Source organism: Chrysemys picta, chromosome 2, assembly GCF_011386835.1.
Source record: "Chrysemys picta bellii isolate R12L10 chromosome 2, ASM1138683v2, whole genome shotgun sequence".
Classification (NCBI taxonomy): domain Eukaryota; kingdom Metazoa; phylum Chordata; order Testudines; family Emydidae; genus Chrysemys; species Chrysemys picta.
The window spans coordinates 77,848,197-77,865,540 of record NC_088792.1 but is presented as its reverse complement, the minus strand read 5'-3'; the positions used below and the strand labels follow the sequence as shown (position 1 = coordinate 77,865,540).

Sequence of the window (17,344 nt, the reverse complement as noted above, 5' to 3'; positions counted from 1 at the left end):
TTATTTGATTTTACGTTTCTTTTTAGAAAAGTAGGCTTTTTATATTTGCCACCTTAAGTGGATAAATGCTGATCTTGTTCAAATTCTACTCTATTTTTAAAAAAACCTCCCCTCTTGATTCATGAAAATGTAAAATTGAAACTGAGCTACATAAAATAAGTAATTTACAGGAGAAAAACTAGTGCATTTTCTAGATTAAAATGTTGATTTAAGGGGAACTGGGTGTCCATTGCATTTTAAACATATAATAATATTAGTGAACAGACCATGGAGGATCGTATCTAAAATACAGATTAATATTAAAAATTCAGAAAGAAACAGAGAGACTGCTTGGCTCCCAGCAGTAATACATGAATATTCATGTCTGAAGACATAGACTTATTTATAATTCAGATAAACTAAGGAAATTGCTTATTTTTCTAGGAGAGAACACAGTTTAGGGAAGGGGGCTCTCAAACTGTTCAAAGCTCATCTTAACAGAGTTATTGTCTGGTGGACCCACCTCCCTTTCCTGTTCATGATAGTGTGGACTACCTCCCCTTTGTTGCTGATCAAATAACACCCTCCTGGCATCTGCAGCAATTGCTTACATGGGAAAGTACATTACATGTTTTCCTAATTTTACTTTAGTTTCTTTTGAATGCAGTTTAGCAGCTGGAAACGTAGAGGAGAGTAGCACCATGTGGCTAACAGGCACTCCATAGACAGCTGCTGGTTTGTGGACCAGACTTCAGGAAACATTTGTTTAGGGCAGGCCTGCACAACTCGGCCATATTACTCCAAAGAAAATAGCTGAGTGCTGAACCCCTCCCCAGCGCCATCCAGCCCCCTGAAACAACCCCCGCAGTGCTGCCGAAACACCCCCCCCAACTCTGCCCAGCCGCCCCAAAACAACCCCCCCCCCAGCGCCGCCCGCCCCGCGGAAACAAACCCTCCTTCCGAAACAGCGGTATTGAACCTTGGTAATATGTTATAGCAGGCCCCTAAGGTAGTATAATTAAGGTAAAAGAAAACTGTCTTTTTGCTAGAAGTAGAATAAGATCTTCCCCCCACTTTGTAATCAATTGCCCTGTTGAATGAATGAGGTGTGAATGAGGAAGGTGTGGAAGGCAGGCACTTTCAGACAGCTGCAACCCTTGGAGAGGGGATAGGAGCCTCGCCTCCTCAGCCCCCCACCCCGGCCGCCGGCTCACCTGCCCCCCTGCCTACCCACTTGCCTCCTCAGCCGCCAGCTCACCTGCCCCTCCGCCATTGCCCACCCTCTCGCCTTCCCCACCGCTGGCTCACCTGGCCCCCCTCCCCCACTGCCTGTCCACTTGCCTCCTCAGCTCCCCTCCCCCGCCGCTGGCTCACCTGCCCCCCTGCCACTGCCTGTCCGCTCGCCTCCTCAGTCGCCGGCTCACCTGCCCCCCCCACCACTGCCCCCCCGCTCGCCTCCTCAGCCCCTGCCACTGCCCGCCTGCTCGCCTCCACAGCCGCCTCCTCCCCCGCCGCCGGCTCACCTGCCCCCCCGTCACTGCCCCCCTGCTCACCTCCTCAGCCCCCCGGCTCGCCTACTCACCCCCCGCCACTGCCTGCCTCCTTGTCTCCTCAGCAGGGCAGGCTCTAGGCACCAGCAGAGCAAGCAGGTGCTTGGGGTGGCAAATTTGCAGGGGTGCAAGAATCCAGCATGGGAGCTGAGAACCAACAGGGAGCCCTGGGAGCTGTAGTTCCTTGGTTAGCTCCCTGCCTATAGAGCCAGCCCTGGAGCAGGGAAAGAACTACATTTCCCAGCATTCCCTCGGCCGCAATTAACAGGAAAGGGAGGGGAAAGGAGTGTGGAACTGAAACCTCATGCTGCAGCTTGCTGTAAATGGTAGGGACAGAGCCAGCTCTAGGTTTTTTTGCTGCCCCCCCCCCCCACCCCAGCCCTGGGCTCCCTCCCGCACCCCTGTGTTGCCCCAGCCCTGGGCTCTCCCCTGCCCACACCCCCTGCTGCCCCAGCTCTGGCCCCCACCTGCACCCCCCTGCTGCCCCAGCCCTGGGCTCTCCCCACAACTGCATCTCCTGCCACCCCAGCCCTGGCCCCCACCACTTGCTGCCCCAGCCCTGGGCTCTCCCCGCACCCCCTGCCGCCCCAGCTCTGGCCCCCACCCGCATCTCCTGCTGCCCCAGCCCTGGGCTCTCCCCCCCACCCGCATCTCCTGCTGCCCCAGCCCTGGGCTCTACCCCCTGCTGCCCCAGCCCCTGCTGCCCCAGCTCTGGCCCCCACCTGCACCTCTGGCTGCCCCAGCCCTGGGCTCTCCCCCCACCCACATCTCCTGCCGCCCCAGCCCTGGGCTCCTCCCCCCCCTCCCCCCCCCGCACCCGCACTTCCTGCCACCCCAGCCCTAGGCTCTCCCCCAAAGAAAGAATTGGATAGACTAAATGGACATTGCATCTCTCTATCTGAAGCCTAGCAAGGCAGGTACGTGGATCCCACTAGAATTTAAAATGAAAAGTAAGGGAGGGGGGAGGCTCTACTAGACTGGCCAGTTTTAGATACCGTACCAGGCACGTAGGAGGATTTACACTTCTGAGCCATGGAAGCAGAAATTGACTTTTCTTTTCCAGATTTAGCTAATATTCAGAAAGGGAATCCAGCACCTGCCTTCCAGATTTGAACACCCTCAAAATTCAGGAGTGCTCAAGCTCAATTTGGGCAGCTGTTACTTCATTTCCCCCAAATAAAATATACTGATCCACTGTAACTTGCTGTAGAAAAAGTAGAATAAATTGAGCAAGAAATGCTTCCCAGTGGTTATTAGCACTGGAATTGCTATTTTCAATAGCCATTGCTTTTTTTTATTATTATTATTTTTTTTTAAGTTTTAGTTTTATTTGTTTAAAAGGAAGACAGTGATATTGCATTGGCAAATTTCCCATAGAAACCAAGAATGGAACAAAAGAATAATAAAGGCACCTCAACTTTTCCTCATTTATGTAGGACAGTCTTATAATATGCATCCAGATATCCTCCAATCACACAAGCTGAAAACTGTTCCACTTCACTGTAGTTCTGTAACCATATAGGAACCAATCCAGTCTGTGTTCTGTGCACATCCAAAATTCCTGCTGAATGACCCGCTCTGGGAACGAGTTACCAGTGACCTAGGGCTGGGCGGCAGGAGGGTGCAGTGGGGAGGGGCAGCCAAAATTTTTTTTGCTTGGGGCAGCAAAAAACCTAGAGCCGGCCCTGTTCCTCAGCCCCCTCCCTCACCCGCTGCTTGCCTACTCACCCCCCACGGGCCGCACAGTGAGCCCACGCGGGCCGCATGCGGCCCCCGGGCTGCATGTTGTGCAGGCCTGGTTTAGGGAATATAGAAGTTAGAACATGATACTATGGTGTGTTATTCAGTTACAGTATTGCTAGTAGATTTGCTTTGCAAATGTCATACAATCTATTTTAAATTGCTCTGTGAGGATCATTCAATTTTGCATGATGCAGTTCTGGTTTAAGGAAAGGAAAAGCAGTAACCAATGTACATTTTCCTTTTAAACACCACAGCAAAATTGTAATTCACAGTATGATGCTTGTTAATTTCAGTCCCCTGCAGAATGCTCACAAGAGCAGAACAGGCATAGAAATAGAGGAATGGCATGACAAACTTCATATGTATGAAGTTAGTACTAATCAATATCTACAGTAAGTTTTGTTTGGGGTACACAGCCGAGGCTGGGATTTTCAAAAGTACTAACTTAAGAGACATGAGTCCCATTGAAGCTCAATGAGACTTGTCCTCTTAACTTTGCAGTGATGACAAGCTTTAACTCAGGTGTTGCCCCAAACTCATCATCAGGTGTGGTGGTGATTTAACTCAAGATAGCTGGTCCATCAGGGGGTGCAGGCTAAAATTTGAGTTAGAACAACTCAGTCAGCTGCTAACATGACCCCTCTGCATTATGGATGCAGGCTAGCTCCACTTAAGTACTACTAGTCCTCAGATACTTTCCCCTACCTCAGCAAGAGAGAGACTTGCTGGTGCTAAACTGGGTGTCAGTTCCCTGTCACCCCAGTCTGTTAGCCACCCAAACAATCTCAGCTCTGCCATCCTTTAGTGCCTCCCTATAGTGCCCAGCCCCTATCACTAGATACTCATAGTAATTACCAAGTCCTTTTTCTCCAAAGAGACTTACATATCACTGGAAGGTTACAACTCAAGATCAGGTCCTTTCTAACAACATCGCACTGTAATTTATTTATAGTGAAAACAAATTCAGGTTTATTAACAGAGATTCACAGATTCAAGTAAGTATTCAGAAAGGAAACATGCTTACAAATAAAACAAAAGTGTAATACGCTTCTAAAAGACTCATTGTAACTTTGACAAGCTACACTCCTTTGAGAGAGTTTCTCACCCTCAAAGTCCTTTTGCAGAGCTTGCTGATTTTCAATCAAATCAGGATCCAGATTTTTCATGAACCACCTCCCTCTGTATTAAAGGGTGTTCGTCAGTGAAATGGATAACCAAAGGGGATTCTTGTAGTCCAGCAAACCTTTGAAATGTATCCCCTTTTGAAGAGTACCCTCAGATAAGACTGTCCTCCCATGCTGCTTGTTCCTGGGTGCCAGTGCCATGCTGCCTTTACACCCCCCTTTTTAACTTGTTTTTCCAGTTTACGTCACTTGCAAGTGTGAAGTGGCTTCGCAATGGCTAACTTACATTAGAGACAGAGATAGTTGAATAGCAGAAGACCTCTTTGCCCATTTTGCCTTGTTAGACTTTACAACATAATATCAGGAAGTATCCATAAGTCTTCTTACAGTGTTAATACATACATTTCCCAATGATGATAATGATCAACGTCTCACTGGTTTTCATTTGATATCTCACTTGACGTGCTTTATAGAGAAATACTGTGACAGCAATATGTTAGGTGTAGTGTGTTTCTCGGTCCTAATAAGAGTTGCTGACACAAAGTAGTGAGCCACCAATGGGTCTCTGTTTCACAATCCCATAAATTAAAAACACAGAATAATACAAAAGGGCTGCCTATAGATATAACCAACCCTTCCACAACTGGAAGGAGACTGAACATACAGCAATAAATCAATGATCGAAAACTCTCTAAGAAACTGGTATTATATTAGCTATCTATTTATTTTAATCATAGAATTGTAGGACTGGACGGGACCTCAAGAGATCACCTAGTCCAATCCCCTGCATTCATGGCAGGATTAAGTATTAGCTAGACCATCCCTGACAGATGCTCATTAAAAATCTCCAATGAGGAGATTCCACAAACTCCCTAGACAATTTATTCCATTGCTTACCTACCCTGACAGGAAATTTTTTCTAATGTCCAACCTTAACTCAGAGGTTAAGGAGAACAATTTTTCTCATGTTTCCTTGTAACAACCTTTTATGTACTTGAAAACTGTTATCGTGTCCCCCCCCCCCCCCCAGTCTTCTCTTCTCCAGACTAAACAAACCCAATTTTTTCAATTTTTTCTCATATGTCCTGTTTTCTAGACTTTTTAGTCATTTTTGTTGCTCTTCTCTGGACTTTCTCCATATCTTTGTTTGTCCACATCTTTCCTGAAATGTGGCACCCAGAACTGGGCACAATACTCCAGTTGAGGCCTAATCAGTGTGGAGTAGAGTGAAATAATTACTTCTCGTGTCTTACTTACAACACTCCTGCTAATACATCCCAAAATTATGTTTGCTTTTTTTGCAACAGTGTTAGTGTTGATTCATATTTAGCTTGTGATTCACTATGACCCCCAGATGCCTTTCTGCAGTACTCCTTCCTAGGCAGTCATTTCTCATTTTGGGAGGGAACAATCAGTTGCACACATACAAGTGGAGTACTTTGCATTTGTCCTTACTGAATTTCATCCTATTTACTTCAGACCATTTCTCCCGTTTGTCCAGATAATTTTGAATTATAATCCTATCCTCCAAAGCACTTGCAACCCCTCCCGGCTTGGTATTGTCCGCAAACTTTATAAGTGTACTTTCTATGCCATTATCTAAATCATTGATGAAGATATTGAACAGAACTGGATCCGAAAGTGATCCCCGGGGGACCCCACTCAATATGTCCTTTCAGCTTGACTGTGAACCACTGATAACTACTTTCTGGGAATGGTTTTCCAGCCAGTTATGCACCCACCTTATAGTAGCTCCATCTAGGTGTATTTTCTTAGTTTGTTTGAGAAGGTCATTTGAGACCGTATCAAAAGCCTTACTAAAGTCAAGATAAATCACGTCTACTGCTTCCTCTCCTATTCACAAGGCTTGTGAATGTTAGTGAGTGCCAACTTAAAATCCATATTTCCTCTCTGTCCCTTGATCTGTTGGTAAGAAAGTGTCACTCAGTCATAAGCACCGTATTTTAGTCTCTAGTTGTAGTAGTTTGTATTGTGGCTCCATCAGAACCCCATATGGTAAGTAGACTAAGGCAAGGAAGAGTATTTAGCTCGGGACGTGTGCAAAATGTATGGTTTGGGTCAGAGGCGGCAGGTTTGGATAATTTTTGGTGGTGCCCAAAAGACGTCCAAGTCCTACCCCCCTCTCCCCTGGCCTAAGGCTCTGGGAGGGAGTTTGGGTACTGGGTGTGGGCTCTGGGCTGGGGCAGGGGGATGGGGTGCAGGAGGGGGGTCAGAGGGTCGGCGTTTACCTCGTGCGGTGTCAGCTCCCGAAAACGATCCGCACACCCCTCTTGTAGCGACTTGGCACTCGGGGAAGGGGCAGCTCATGGAGACCGCCCACTTCCTCCCTGGGGCCGGCAGGGACGTGCCGGCTGCTTCCCGGAGTGTATGGAGCGGGTGGGCAGGAAGCCGCCTTAGGCTGTGTCTACACTGCCACTTTCAGCACTAAAACGTCAGTCATTCTGGGGTGTGAAAAAACACCCCCCTGAGCGACAAAAGTTTTAGCACTGAAAAGCGCCGGTATAGACAGTGCTCCCGGCGATAAAGCTACCATCTCTCATTGGGGTGGTTATTTTTTATTGCCGGAAGAGCTCTCCCCCGGCGATAAAGCGTGACTACACATCCCACGTCACAGTGCTGCCGCTGCCGCAGCCTCGCGGTAACGTGGGCAGTCCCACTGCCCCTGGTTTGGATAATTTAGTACGGGGTTGGCAACCTACGGCACATGTGCCAAACACGGCACGCGAGCCGATTTTGAGTGGCACGCTGCCTGCCCGGTGAGAGGAGGAGGGGCAGAGGGGCCAGAAAGCGCCATGCTTGGGGGGAAGAAGCGGGCGAGGAGGGAAGCTTGGCTGCCGCAGGACCAAACTTCTGCCTCTTGCCTCCTCAGGGGAGCGCGGTGGGCGGGGGGTCCCGGCCCCCAGCCCCACTCAGCCGCCCCGCCCACCGCTCTCCCATGCGGGGGCAGGAGGCAGAAGCTTGGTCCTGCGGCAGCCAAGCTTCCCCCCTCCCTCATTTCTTCCCACAGCGTGGTGCATTCCGGCCCCTCCTCCTCCCCCTCCCTGCCAGCGATGGCCCTTGAGAGGGGGATGGGGAGCGGAGCAGAGCCGAGCGGCAGCGTCCTCGCTGCTCCGTAGAGCAGGCAGAGAGAGGTAGGGACGGGCCTTGGGGAAGGGGGTGGAACATATCCCTTCCAGCCCCCTGCCATGAGCCGCTCGGGCAGGGAGCACCCTCACGAGCTGAGCACCCCAGCCCTCTGCCCTGCACCCCCCCCCACCCAGCCTTCTGCCCTGCACCTCCACCCCCCCCAGCCCTATGCCCTGACCTCCCCCCCATACCCAGCCTTCTGCCCTGTACCCCCACACACCCCCAGCCCTCTGCCCAGACCCCTGAACCCCCTCTGCCCTGACCCCTGAATCCCCCCACACCCACAGCCTTCTGCCCTGAATCCCCCCACACCCCTAGCCTTCTGCCCTGAACCCCCCACATACCCACTGCCCTCTGCCCTGACCTCTGAGCCCCCCCCACACCCAGCCTTCTGCCCTGCACCGTCTGCCCTGAACCCGCCCCCCCCCCCAAGGTCTGGGGTCCTGGCTGCCGGCCCTTGCCAGCCGGCGTCCTGGCCACAGGCCCCGCTCAGCCTACTGCAGGCCTAGGTGAACAGAACCCCAGGCTGGAAGCAGGCTGAGCAGGCTAGCGGTGTAAGATCAGCATTTTAATTTAATTTTAAATGAAGCTTCTTAAACATTTTGAAAACCTTGTTTACTTTACATACAACAATATTTAGTTATATAATATAGACTTAAAGAGAGACACCTTCTAAAAAATGTTAATGTGTATTACCGGCACGCGAAACCTTAAATTAAAGTGAATAAATGAAGACTTGGCACACCACTTCTGAAAGGTTGCCGACCCCTGATTTAGTACATTACTCTCTTCTTTGTGAGTCAATATAGAACCAGTGGTTCTGGGAGACAGGAAATGCTATTCATGTGAGATTGACATTGGATGTATCTCATATTTTAAGCTATGGAGGAAGCTTTTACTCATTATCTTGTCTAATTTCCAACTAAGCCAACTGATGTTCAACTAACCCTCCCATACCAGAATTTCAAATGCAAGTGATATTTTTCATTTCTCTTAAATTATTCCATAGTGCTACTTTGTGCTGTTGAACAGCTCTGATATGCTAATCCAAAAGTAGTTGCATTTCAGTGGTGGATTAAGTGATTCTTGTATGGTTTTTTTTTTTTTTTTTTTAATAGCACTTTGGGATCATTTGAAATGAGAAGCCCTATATTTATGTACATTTAAAATTACTATTGCTATGGAAATCTATTTCTTGCGATGGTTGTCATTTTTGGTAGTAAACTTTGCTATTTCTTGAAAGCATCAACACTTAAACTACATCTGTATGACAAAAGTAGTTTGCAGTTCTCTAGAATTCTGGATGATGCATGGAAAATGTATCAAGTAATGTTGCAGTCTGCACAAAAGAAGCATTTTCTGTAGTTAGTCCTGAAGTGACAAACTAACTGCAACCAGTGAATGAACTCTTAAAGTAAAAGCAGTATGTATACTAGAACTTTTCTGTAACACCTACCCCTGGAAAGTTGAGGGGACAGTAAAATATTTATACTGGAGTCTTAAAGTAAGTAAAGATGCGGCTGATATTAATGATGATCTTCAGACACATTGCAAGACTCATCTTTTTTTCCCCAGACACTTGAAAATGGGAGGGAATTGTTTGAGGAGGAGGAATTTGCAGTATGTTATCTTAACTTAAAAATATGTCCCATGTATGGCATTCATGTCAGGTATGCACAAAGCATATGCATGGTGCTTTTTTTTGAGTTTTGATTAATCTAAATATGTACCATAGGCACAGACAGTTCAGATAAACTCCACTTTAGTCAAGTAAAAAAAAATGTTCAGTCCATTTTTAATTTGTTGTTCTTTATCAGTGGCAGTCTTGATCTGATATGACATTTTGACAAGTCTTCTCTCTTGTGTGGTGAAATTTTATAGGTTACTAAAATTTCATCTTCAGTAATCTCCCAAAGGAATAATATAAGTAAGATGATTATAAGAGCAGAACTATATGAAAGATAAGTTAGATGCAGTAAGTATTTCATAAAACTGAATAATAAATGCCATTTTATTTTTATACTGTGCTTGATCACACTTCACTTCAAAGTGCTTCTGCAGAGAACTAAAAAGAAATTCAGAATTGCAACTTCTTTAATCTTGTCATGTGGGTAGGCACTTGGTTTTGGATAAATAACCACTTTGGGATAACTCTGGTATGTTAGAACTTCACATAGGGCTGAATTTACTAGAAGTAAATAAAGGTATGATATTTTTGTGAACTGTAGCCCGTTTTAATAGAGAGAACATCTACTAAACCAATCAAAACACACTCTGTTATTGAATGTTCAAAGCTGCCCTACGTCCAGCTCTAAATCTGAGCCTTGTTCAGAACGGGATGGTGGAGCAGAGGAGCTGTTCTCAGATTATATGGAAGGTAGGAGGAGGAACAACACGGGTTGAGACAATGACTGAAGAGATAGTAAGGATGGACTGAGTGAGCTGCTCCTTCCCTAACCTGCTTGGCATCCTATAGAGGATGTAGGCATAGCATTTTGGAGTGCGCTTGCCAGCTTGGGTCTACAGGCTTGGGCTTGCGGGGCTCAGACTAGTGTGTTCACAATAGCTGTGTAGACAGTGCTTGGAAGTTGTGGCTTGGGCTGGAGTTCAGGCTCTGAGGTGTACGGAGAGAGGTGGGCTTCAGATCTTGTCCCTTCCCCTGTTTACCATTGGATAAATTATGTTGGTAGTCAGATTTTTAAAAGGAAAAATCTATATTGTATGTTTATTATACCGGAAGTATGTGATGTTTTGATATACTTAGATACAGCCTATTTCAGTTAGCCTTCTAATAAGAGGGAAGGCTTGAGTCATCAGAGGTAAAGAATCTAGATTCCCCAGTGTTGTAAATATCTTCAGTTGTAATTGTATCTAAGCAATACCATATAACCAAAGATAACTTAAAAACAATAAGCCTCTCATTTTAGTCCAAGTTCTGTTTAACACAAATGGAAAACACCAGCAATGATGGTTAGTTTAATGGATGGCTGATGCTTATAACTGCAGTTAGTCACGGTAGCAAACCCTGCACTTAGCCGTGTTTGCAGGATTGGGTTATGACTTCTGAAGCATGTTTGTGTATGATGAGGCTATACATTAAACCAGATCTATGTACTCTGTGTTTTGTTACACTGCATAGAGAGTAGTCGCAGTATGTTCTGCACGTGTAGGGCTTATAGTATCAGGTTCTGACATACCAGATGTCTCAATCTTTTGGCTGAGTGTAGAGGTAATTGCTCTCCTAAAATATGTAACGAAGTCCCCTCCTTGCCTCTTTTATGTGTGTTGGTAAAGTGGATTATCTGGAGTTGACAAAATTTACTATTACCATGACTGTTATACACAATGTCTGACTTTAATCCCAATGCTAATTATAAATTAAGCTTGTCAGTTTTAGATCTAAAACCTTTTAATGAAAGTGACAGTCATTATACATGATTGCAGTGTCATTCACTAGCCTTTGAGGGATAAAAAGGAGAATACTTTCAGTTGCTATTTACTGGCCAGATTACAATATACTGTTTCAAATTTGAGTATATAGGCACTACTGGTGAAAATAAGACTTCCTCTTCCATTTCCATTCACTTATTACAATAATTCTCTTTGCAACTATGAAAACAAGTACAAATATATAGAACTTGTATGTAGAAATAGTGGGATCATACCTGTATTTTACTCAAAATATTGCATCTATGCCACCCTCATTTTTATTAAAATGTTGTTGTCAGTGTACAATACATGCCATTTTGTCTGATACTAAAATAAAATCAAAACAAAAGATGTATGCATATAACAAGAATATAATAAAACAGAAGAAAGAAGCTTAGCAAGCACATTACATAGATCTCTCTAAGGCTGGGTCTACACTACCCACCTGAATCGGCGGGTAGAAATCGACCTCTCGGGTCGATCCCCGAATTGACGCTCTTACTCCACCAGCGGAGGTGGGAGTAAGCGCCGTCGACGGGAAGCCGCAGAGGTCTATTTTGCCGCCGTCCCTACAGCGGGGTAAGTCGGCTGCGATACGTCAAATTCAGCTACGCTATTCGCATAGCTGAATTTGCGTATCTTAAATCGACCCCCCCCGTAGTGTAGATGTAGCCTAAGTGTGGAAATTAAACCACTAACAACATTTTTCAAACATGGACAAAAATAGCCTAGGCTGTGATGGACCACATATAGATAACACACTAAAGCATCTATCACTGTGATATCTGCAATGATACATTATATGTGTTCTGATACATCTGTGTTCCTGACTGAAACTGCAATACTTCAGGCTTTCTCTAGTATAAAATAACTTTGAGTGACGCAGTGAATAAGCCATGGAGTAGCAACCCTATTAAAAGATCAGATATGTGAACAATTGAACTCAGAGAGAGGGAAAAAACTCAGACCATTATTAATAGTAGAGGAGACTGGTAACTGCTGACAGGGAGGGGAGGACACAATTTAAAGGTTCTGTGTTATGCAGTGAGGTTCAGGGCAGGCACTCGAGACAAAGGAGTTTTGATTTCTAGAGCAACTTCCAGGGTCAGCTCTAGCGTTTTTGCCGCCCCAAGCAGCCTCCCCCTCCCCCCCACTCCCAAAAAGCGCGATTGGCGGCAATTTGGTGGCAGGTCCTTCGCTCCCAGAGGGAGTGACGGCCACGCCGCTGAATTGCCGCCATTGTCGCCGAACGGCCAGACGTGCCGCCCTCCTCTTCGTTGGCCGCCCCAGGCACCTGCTTGCTATGCTGGTGCCTGGAGCCGGCCCTGGCTACTTCGAATGTCTTATGACATTATGTAACAGCAGATAGATACTCTTCTAAAAGCAAGCTACACACAAAGAAGTTCTGGATTACACTGGTGTTTTATATCAATTTGAAGAACAGATATTTGCAAAACAATCATTTGATATAATTTTTAGAGCTCTTGTGATAGTATCAGCAACCAATAATTATGTCAGGAATCAGTTCTAATTTCTCCATTTGAATCTGCTCTCTCTTCTGGGTTTACAAGGAGACATTGGCTCTCTTGGGTATCACAAGTACCAGTAATCTCCTGCCAACCTTCCTTGTGGCTATGATGTCTCTTCTGGTATCTGTAGTATCACAGAATGATAAATGTGGGGTGTCATTAGCAAACCTGTAAAAACAGATTTCAATGCAGAAGGATAGTGGCTTGAAAGAATTTTTGGAAAGTAAATTAAAACGGATTTCTGTGCTCAATCTCCTGTGCTCAGCCCAATTAGCAGGGACGGTCAAGTCACGTTTCTTGGCTTGCCTGCCATTCCCTTTTCTCTTTACAGTTCACTATTAACTAGAGATGGACCCAAAACTAGGACACAGAATCCAAATCACTCAGAAACATGAGGAAGATCAGATCTAGGTCCAGATTTCACCTTCACAGCTCATTTATTTTCATGATGGGCCAGTTCAGAATTCCGAATCCCAACACTCTTGTGAAATGGTTTGGGTTTAGATCTGAAGTTGAGGAACTTGAATTTGGATGGAAGCTTCACAACTGACCCACTTTTGCTGTTAACATTACAAAGTTTAATAGTGTGACTTTCCAGTTCTTAATTATTATTTAGTATAATATGTTCTGACATTAAGGCCCCAATCAAGCAAACTCTTAAGCATATGCTCAGTTATAAGCATGTGAGTAGTCGCATTGAAATCAATGGAACATTTAAGCACGTTTAAGTACTTTTGCTGGATTTGGGCCTTTAGAAAAAATGAAATAAAATATCATCGTCACAGTTTCAGGGGAACTGCACTTGTGTTCCCCCGGACTCTCCACCCACCCCACCCCCCGCGCCCATGGTCCCTGCTGCCTCCCTTGGGCTTCACCCCCAAGTGCCCCTGGCTCCCACTGCCTCCCACTTACCCCATTGCCTCCCTCTCCTGTCCTCATCCACTCCCCAAAATATCTCTTGGCACTTTCAAAGCACACTTCTGCTTCACATTTTAATTTAACCTGGAGTATGGGCCTTACAATGGCTGCTGCTTTGAAAATTATGCAAAGGAAGCATCAAACTATTTCATAAACTAATCAGGGGAAAGCATTAACTTTAACTAAATACCTTTTTGTAAAATCAGCAAGCATGCCTCGTGAATTACTGGTCAGTGACTTTATAAAATCTAGTTGTATCAGCGTAATTGAGATTCTTTTGTGCTTAGAAAAGCAGATTATTTACCCTCTTTAAAAGGTTTGTGTGTTTGGCTACAAAGACACTTCCAGCATATTAATATAGAGCAATGTTTGGAAATTACTCGCCAGAGCTAGGGAAGTCTACTTCAGAAATCTCAACAAACCAGGTAGATAGCGACTTCTGCATTATCAGGATTGATCCTTGCCATAATTTCACTATACTTGTTATCAGCATTTTTTGTCATCAGTAAGCCTTGAGTGCCTATAGTTCTCCAGGTTCAGTTTTATAAGGAGAAGAGTGCAGCCTTCGAGTTTTTGGTAATACATTATGTTTTCATGTATCTTAATTCTTCATTTTAACATCTTGTTGCTTATTCTAGAGCACTCCCTCCTCACGAAACAGAAACTTGTCTTTGCTTCCTCCTGGGATGAGTAATTCTGCATCTCCTAGTAGTCAAAAACATCAGGGTCAAAGTGGACCGACCGTTGTTACCGTTACACATCACAAATCGCCTGCAGCAGCCCGGAGAGCCAAGAGTCAATATACTGGTCAACTCCATGAAGTCAGAGAGGTAGGAGTTATGTGATGTGTCCTTGTTGGCATGTGAGCTCCAAATATCCTCTTTTTCTTATGACTTTAAATACATATGCTGTCTTGGAAGAATTTTTGATGTTTAAATAGAATTAACCTCATTTTTATCCTGTAGCATAGTAAAAATGGATATGCAGCCCACTTTAATGCATATTTGTATAGTTTTAAATTAAATCTCTACAAATAGAGTATCTTTTACCCTTTTGTTGTTAAAAACAGGATTTTGTTCAACTAATTGCATAACTACCAGGAATTTTAGCCAATTACACAATATTCCAATTATACGGTTAAGAACTGAGTAGACTTTCACTGATTTGCACTGAGGAGGTGACCAATTGAGGATTACTGAATTTTGCAAATTTGCAAGTAAGCTAACACCCAATAAAAAGGGTACAAAATTGACTGTTTGTTTATTTTGACAAGTTCTTTAATTTGATAACATAATAGATCAGTAAATATATTATCTATTTTGTAACATTAATGAAGTCAGTGATAAAAGACCTCAGTACAGCTGTAGTGTTTACAAACTGGTAACTTTTAGTCTGTTGCTAAATGTTAGAAACTCCTATTTTTGTGTGTGAGAATATAGGGCTTTTGAGTTGAAGTGAGATTTGGAAAGGTTTTTCTATATTTCACAAAATAATTTTATTTTAAAGAGATGGTGTCATGAGGAACAAAGGTAAACTTCATTTTCATGCTGCCATGTGCATCCCTTCTATTCACTTAAGCAAAATATAGCTATTAGCCCACAGGTATTCTGCTTTTTCCTTGACATAAACTATGTCAGGTTATAATTTAGCAAGAATTACAGGAGCATTTTCACTCTCTGGTCAGGTGAAAACTGAAATAAGTGCTCAGAAACTTCTAATGTAGCTGAACCAAAGACCAGAATCCGATCTTAAAAAAAAAAAAAAAAAAAAAAAAAAAAGTACCAAAAAACAAAACCATCTGCCAAACAATCTTCAGTAACCTGTATAATGTACAGAAACATACATTTTTCCAGTCTGTAGTCAACATGCTTAAGATTTTCCAAAATAGTTGTGTATACTTCATTATAAAACATTACTAATTATGAGTGCTTATGAAAGGAGTCCAACTGCTCCATGTTGTAATTTAATTGGAAGGGAGCCCATTCTAATGCCTGATCATGCAAAGTTTTACAGATCTGCTTAATTTTCTGCCCTGTGAATAGTCCCATTGACTTCAAGTCCATTTTAAGTAATTGATGTTAAGTCTTTGCAGAATTGGGGCTGTAGGCTGCAAAATCACCTGTCAATATGACCCAGTCTACAATTTGGAGGGAAATATGGGGTTTCCTTTTGTTTCTGGAGTATCACTTGTTTTGTTATGAAGAGTCAAAGGAGCCATCTCACATTAAGAAAGAGTTGAACAAAACGCTTTTTACCATGTTCACTTCCTGCTTTCCAGGATTACGTTATTATTATATAGAATATACATGTATGTTTCCTCTTCTGATTTATATATGCAACATTTCTTGTTCTTCATTTAATTTTTATGTAGGAGCCCCATATGTATAGAAAAGGACTGATTGTAATCTTGGAACTCACATGCTTTCTACCATATCTTAATCTACTGGTGTTAGTTATGGTGTTTTGATTTAGTACCGTATATTGTCATATATTTTTTGCCTCTTGAAGGAAATGACCACACTACACCTTTTAAGTGGGAGGGAACTTGACTGGCTGGCTGAATGAAGGGAACTGTGCTTTATGGCTGTGTTGGGGGAGGAAGGGAGAGGTCAAACTGCTGCAAAAGGGGACAAGGGGCCAGAGTGGCAACACTAACTCATCCCCTGGGAACTGGATTTATAGATTCATAGATTCTAGGACTGGAAGGGACCTCGAGAGGTCATAGAGTGCAGTCCCCTGCCCACATGGCAGGACCAAATACTGTCTAGACCATCCCTGATAGACATTTATCTAACCTACTCTTAAATATCTCCAGAGATGGAGATTCCACAACCTCCCTAGGCAATTTATTCCAGTGTTTAACCACCCTGACAGTTAGGAACTTTTTCCTAATGTCCAACCTAGACCTCCCTTGCTGCAGTTTAAGCCCATTGCTTCTTGTTCTATCTTTAGAGGCTAAGGTGAACAAGTTTTCTCCCACCTCCTTATGACACCCTTTTAGACACCTGAAAACTGCTATCATGTCCCCTCTCAGTCTTCTCTTTTCCAAAGTAAACAAACCCAATTCTTTCAGCCTTCCTTCATAGGTCATGTTCTCAAGACCTTTAATCATTCTTGTTGCTCTTCTCTGGACCCTTTCCAATTTCTCCACATCTTTCTTGAAATGCGGTGCCCAGAACTGGACACAATACTCCAGCTGAGGCCTAACCAGAGCAGAGTAGAGCGGAAGAATGACTTCTCGTGTCTTGCTCACAACACACCTGTTAATACATTCCTGATTCATGTTTGCTTTTTTTGCAACAGCATCACACTGTTGACTCATATTTAGCTTGTGGTCCACTATAACCCCTAGATCCCTTTCTGCTGTACTCCTTCCTAGACAGTCTCTTCCCATTCTGTATGTGTGAAACTGATTTTCTTTTTCCTAAGTGGAGCACTTTGCATTTGTCTTTGTTAAACTTCAGCCTGTTTAACTCAGACCATTTCTCCAATTTGTCCAGATCATTTTGAATTATGGCCCTGTCCTCCAAAGCAGTTGCAATCCCTCCCAGTTTGGTATCATCCACAAACTTAATAAGCGTACTTTCTATGCCAATATCTAAGTCGTTAATGAAGATATTGAACAGAGCCGGTCCCAAAACAGACCCCTGCGGAACCCCACTCGTTATGCCTTTCCAGCAGGATTGGGAACCATTAATAACAACTCTCTGAGTACGGTTATCCAGCCAGTTATGCACCCACCTTATAGTAGCCCCATCTAACTTGTATTTGCCTAGTTTATTGATAAGAATATCATGCAAGACTGTATCAAATGCCTTACTAAAGTCTAGGTATACCACATCCACAGCTTCTCCCTTATCCACAAGACTCGTTATCCTATCGAAGAAAGCTATCAGATTGGTTTGACATGATTTGTTCTTTACAT

General features: G+C 44.1%; 1 protein-coding gene across 2 annotated transcripts in view; it reads left to right on the top strand.

Annotated features, from left to right (window-relative positions):
• OSBPL10 (oxysterol binding protein like 10) overlaps positions 1-17,344 on the top strand; it is a 188,351-nt gene that overhangs the window by 58,787 nt on the left and 112,220 nt on the right. For both annotated transcript variants that reach the window (XM_065583544.1, XM_065583543.1), the window contains exon 4: positions 14,058-14,249. In XM_065583544.1, coding sequence (XP_065439616.1) covers positions 14,058-14,249 — 192 coding nt within the window. The remainder of the gene's footprint in view (positions 1-14,057; positions 14,250-17,344) is intronic.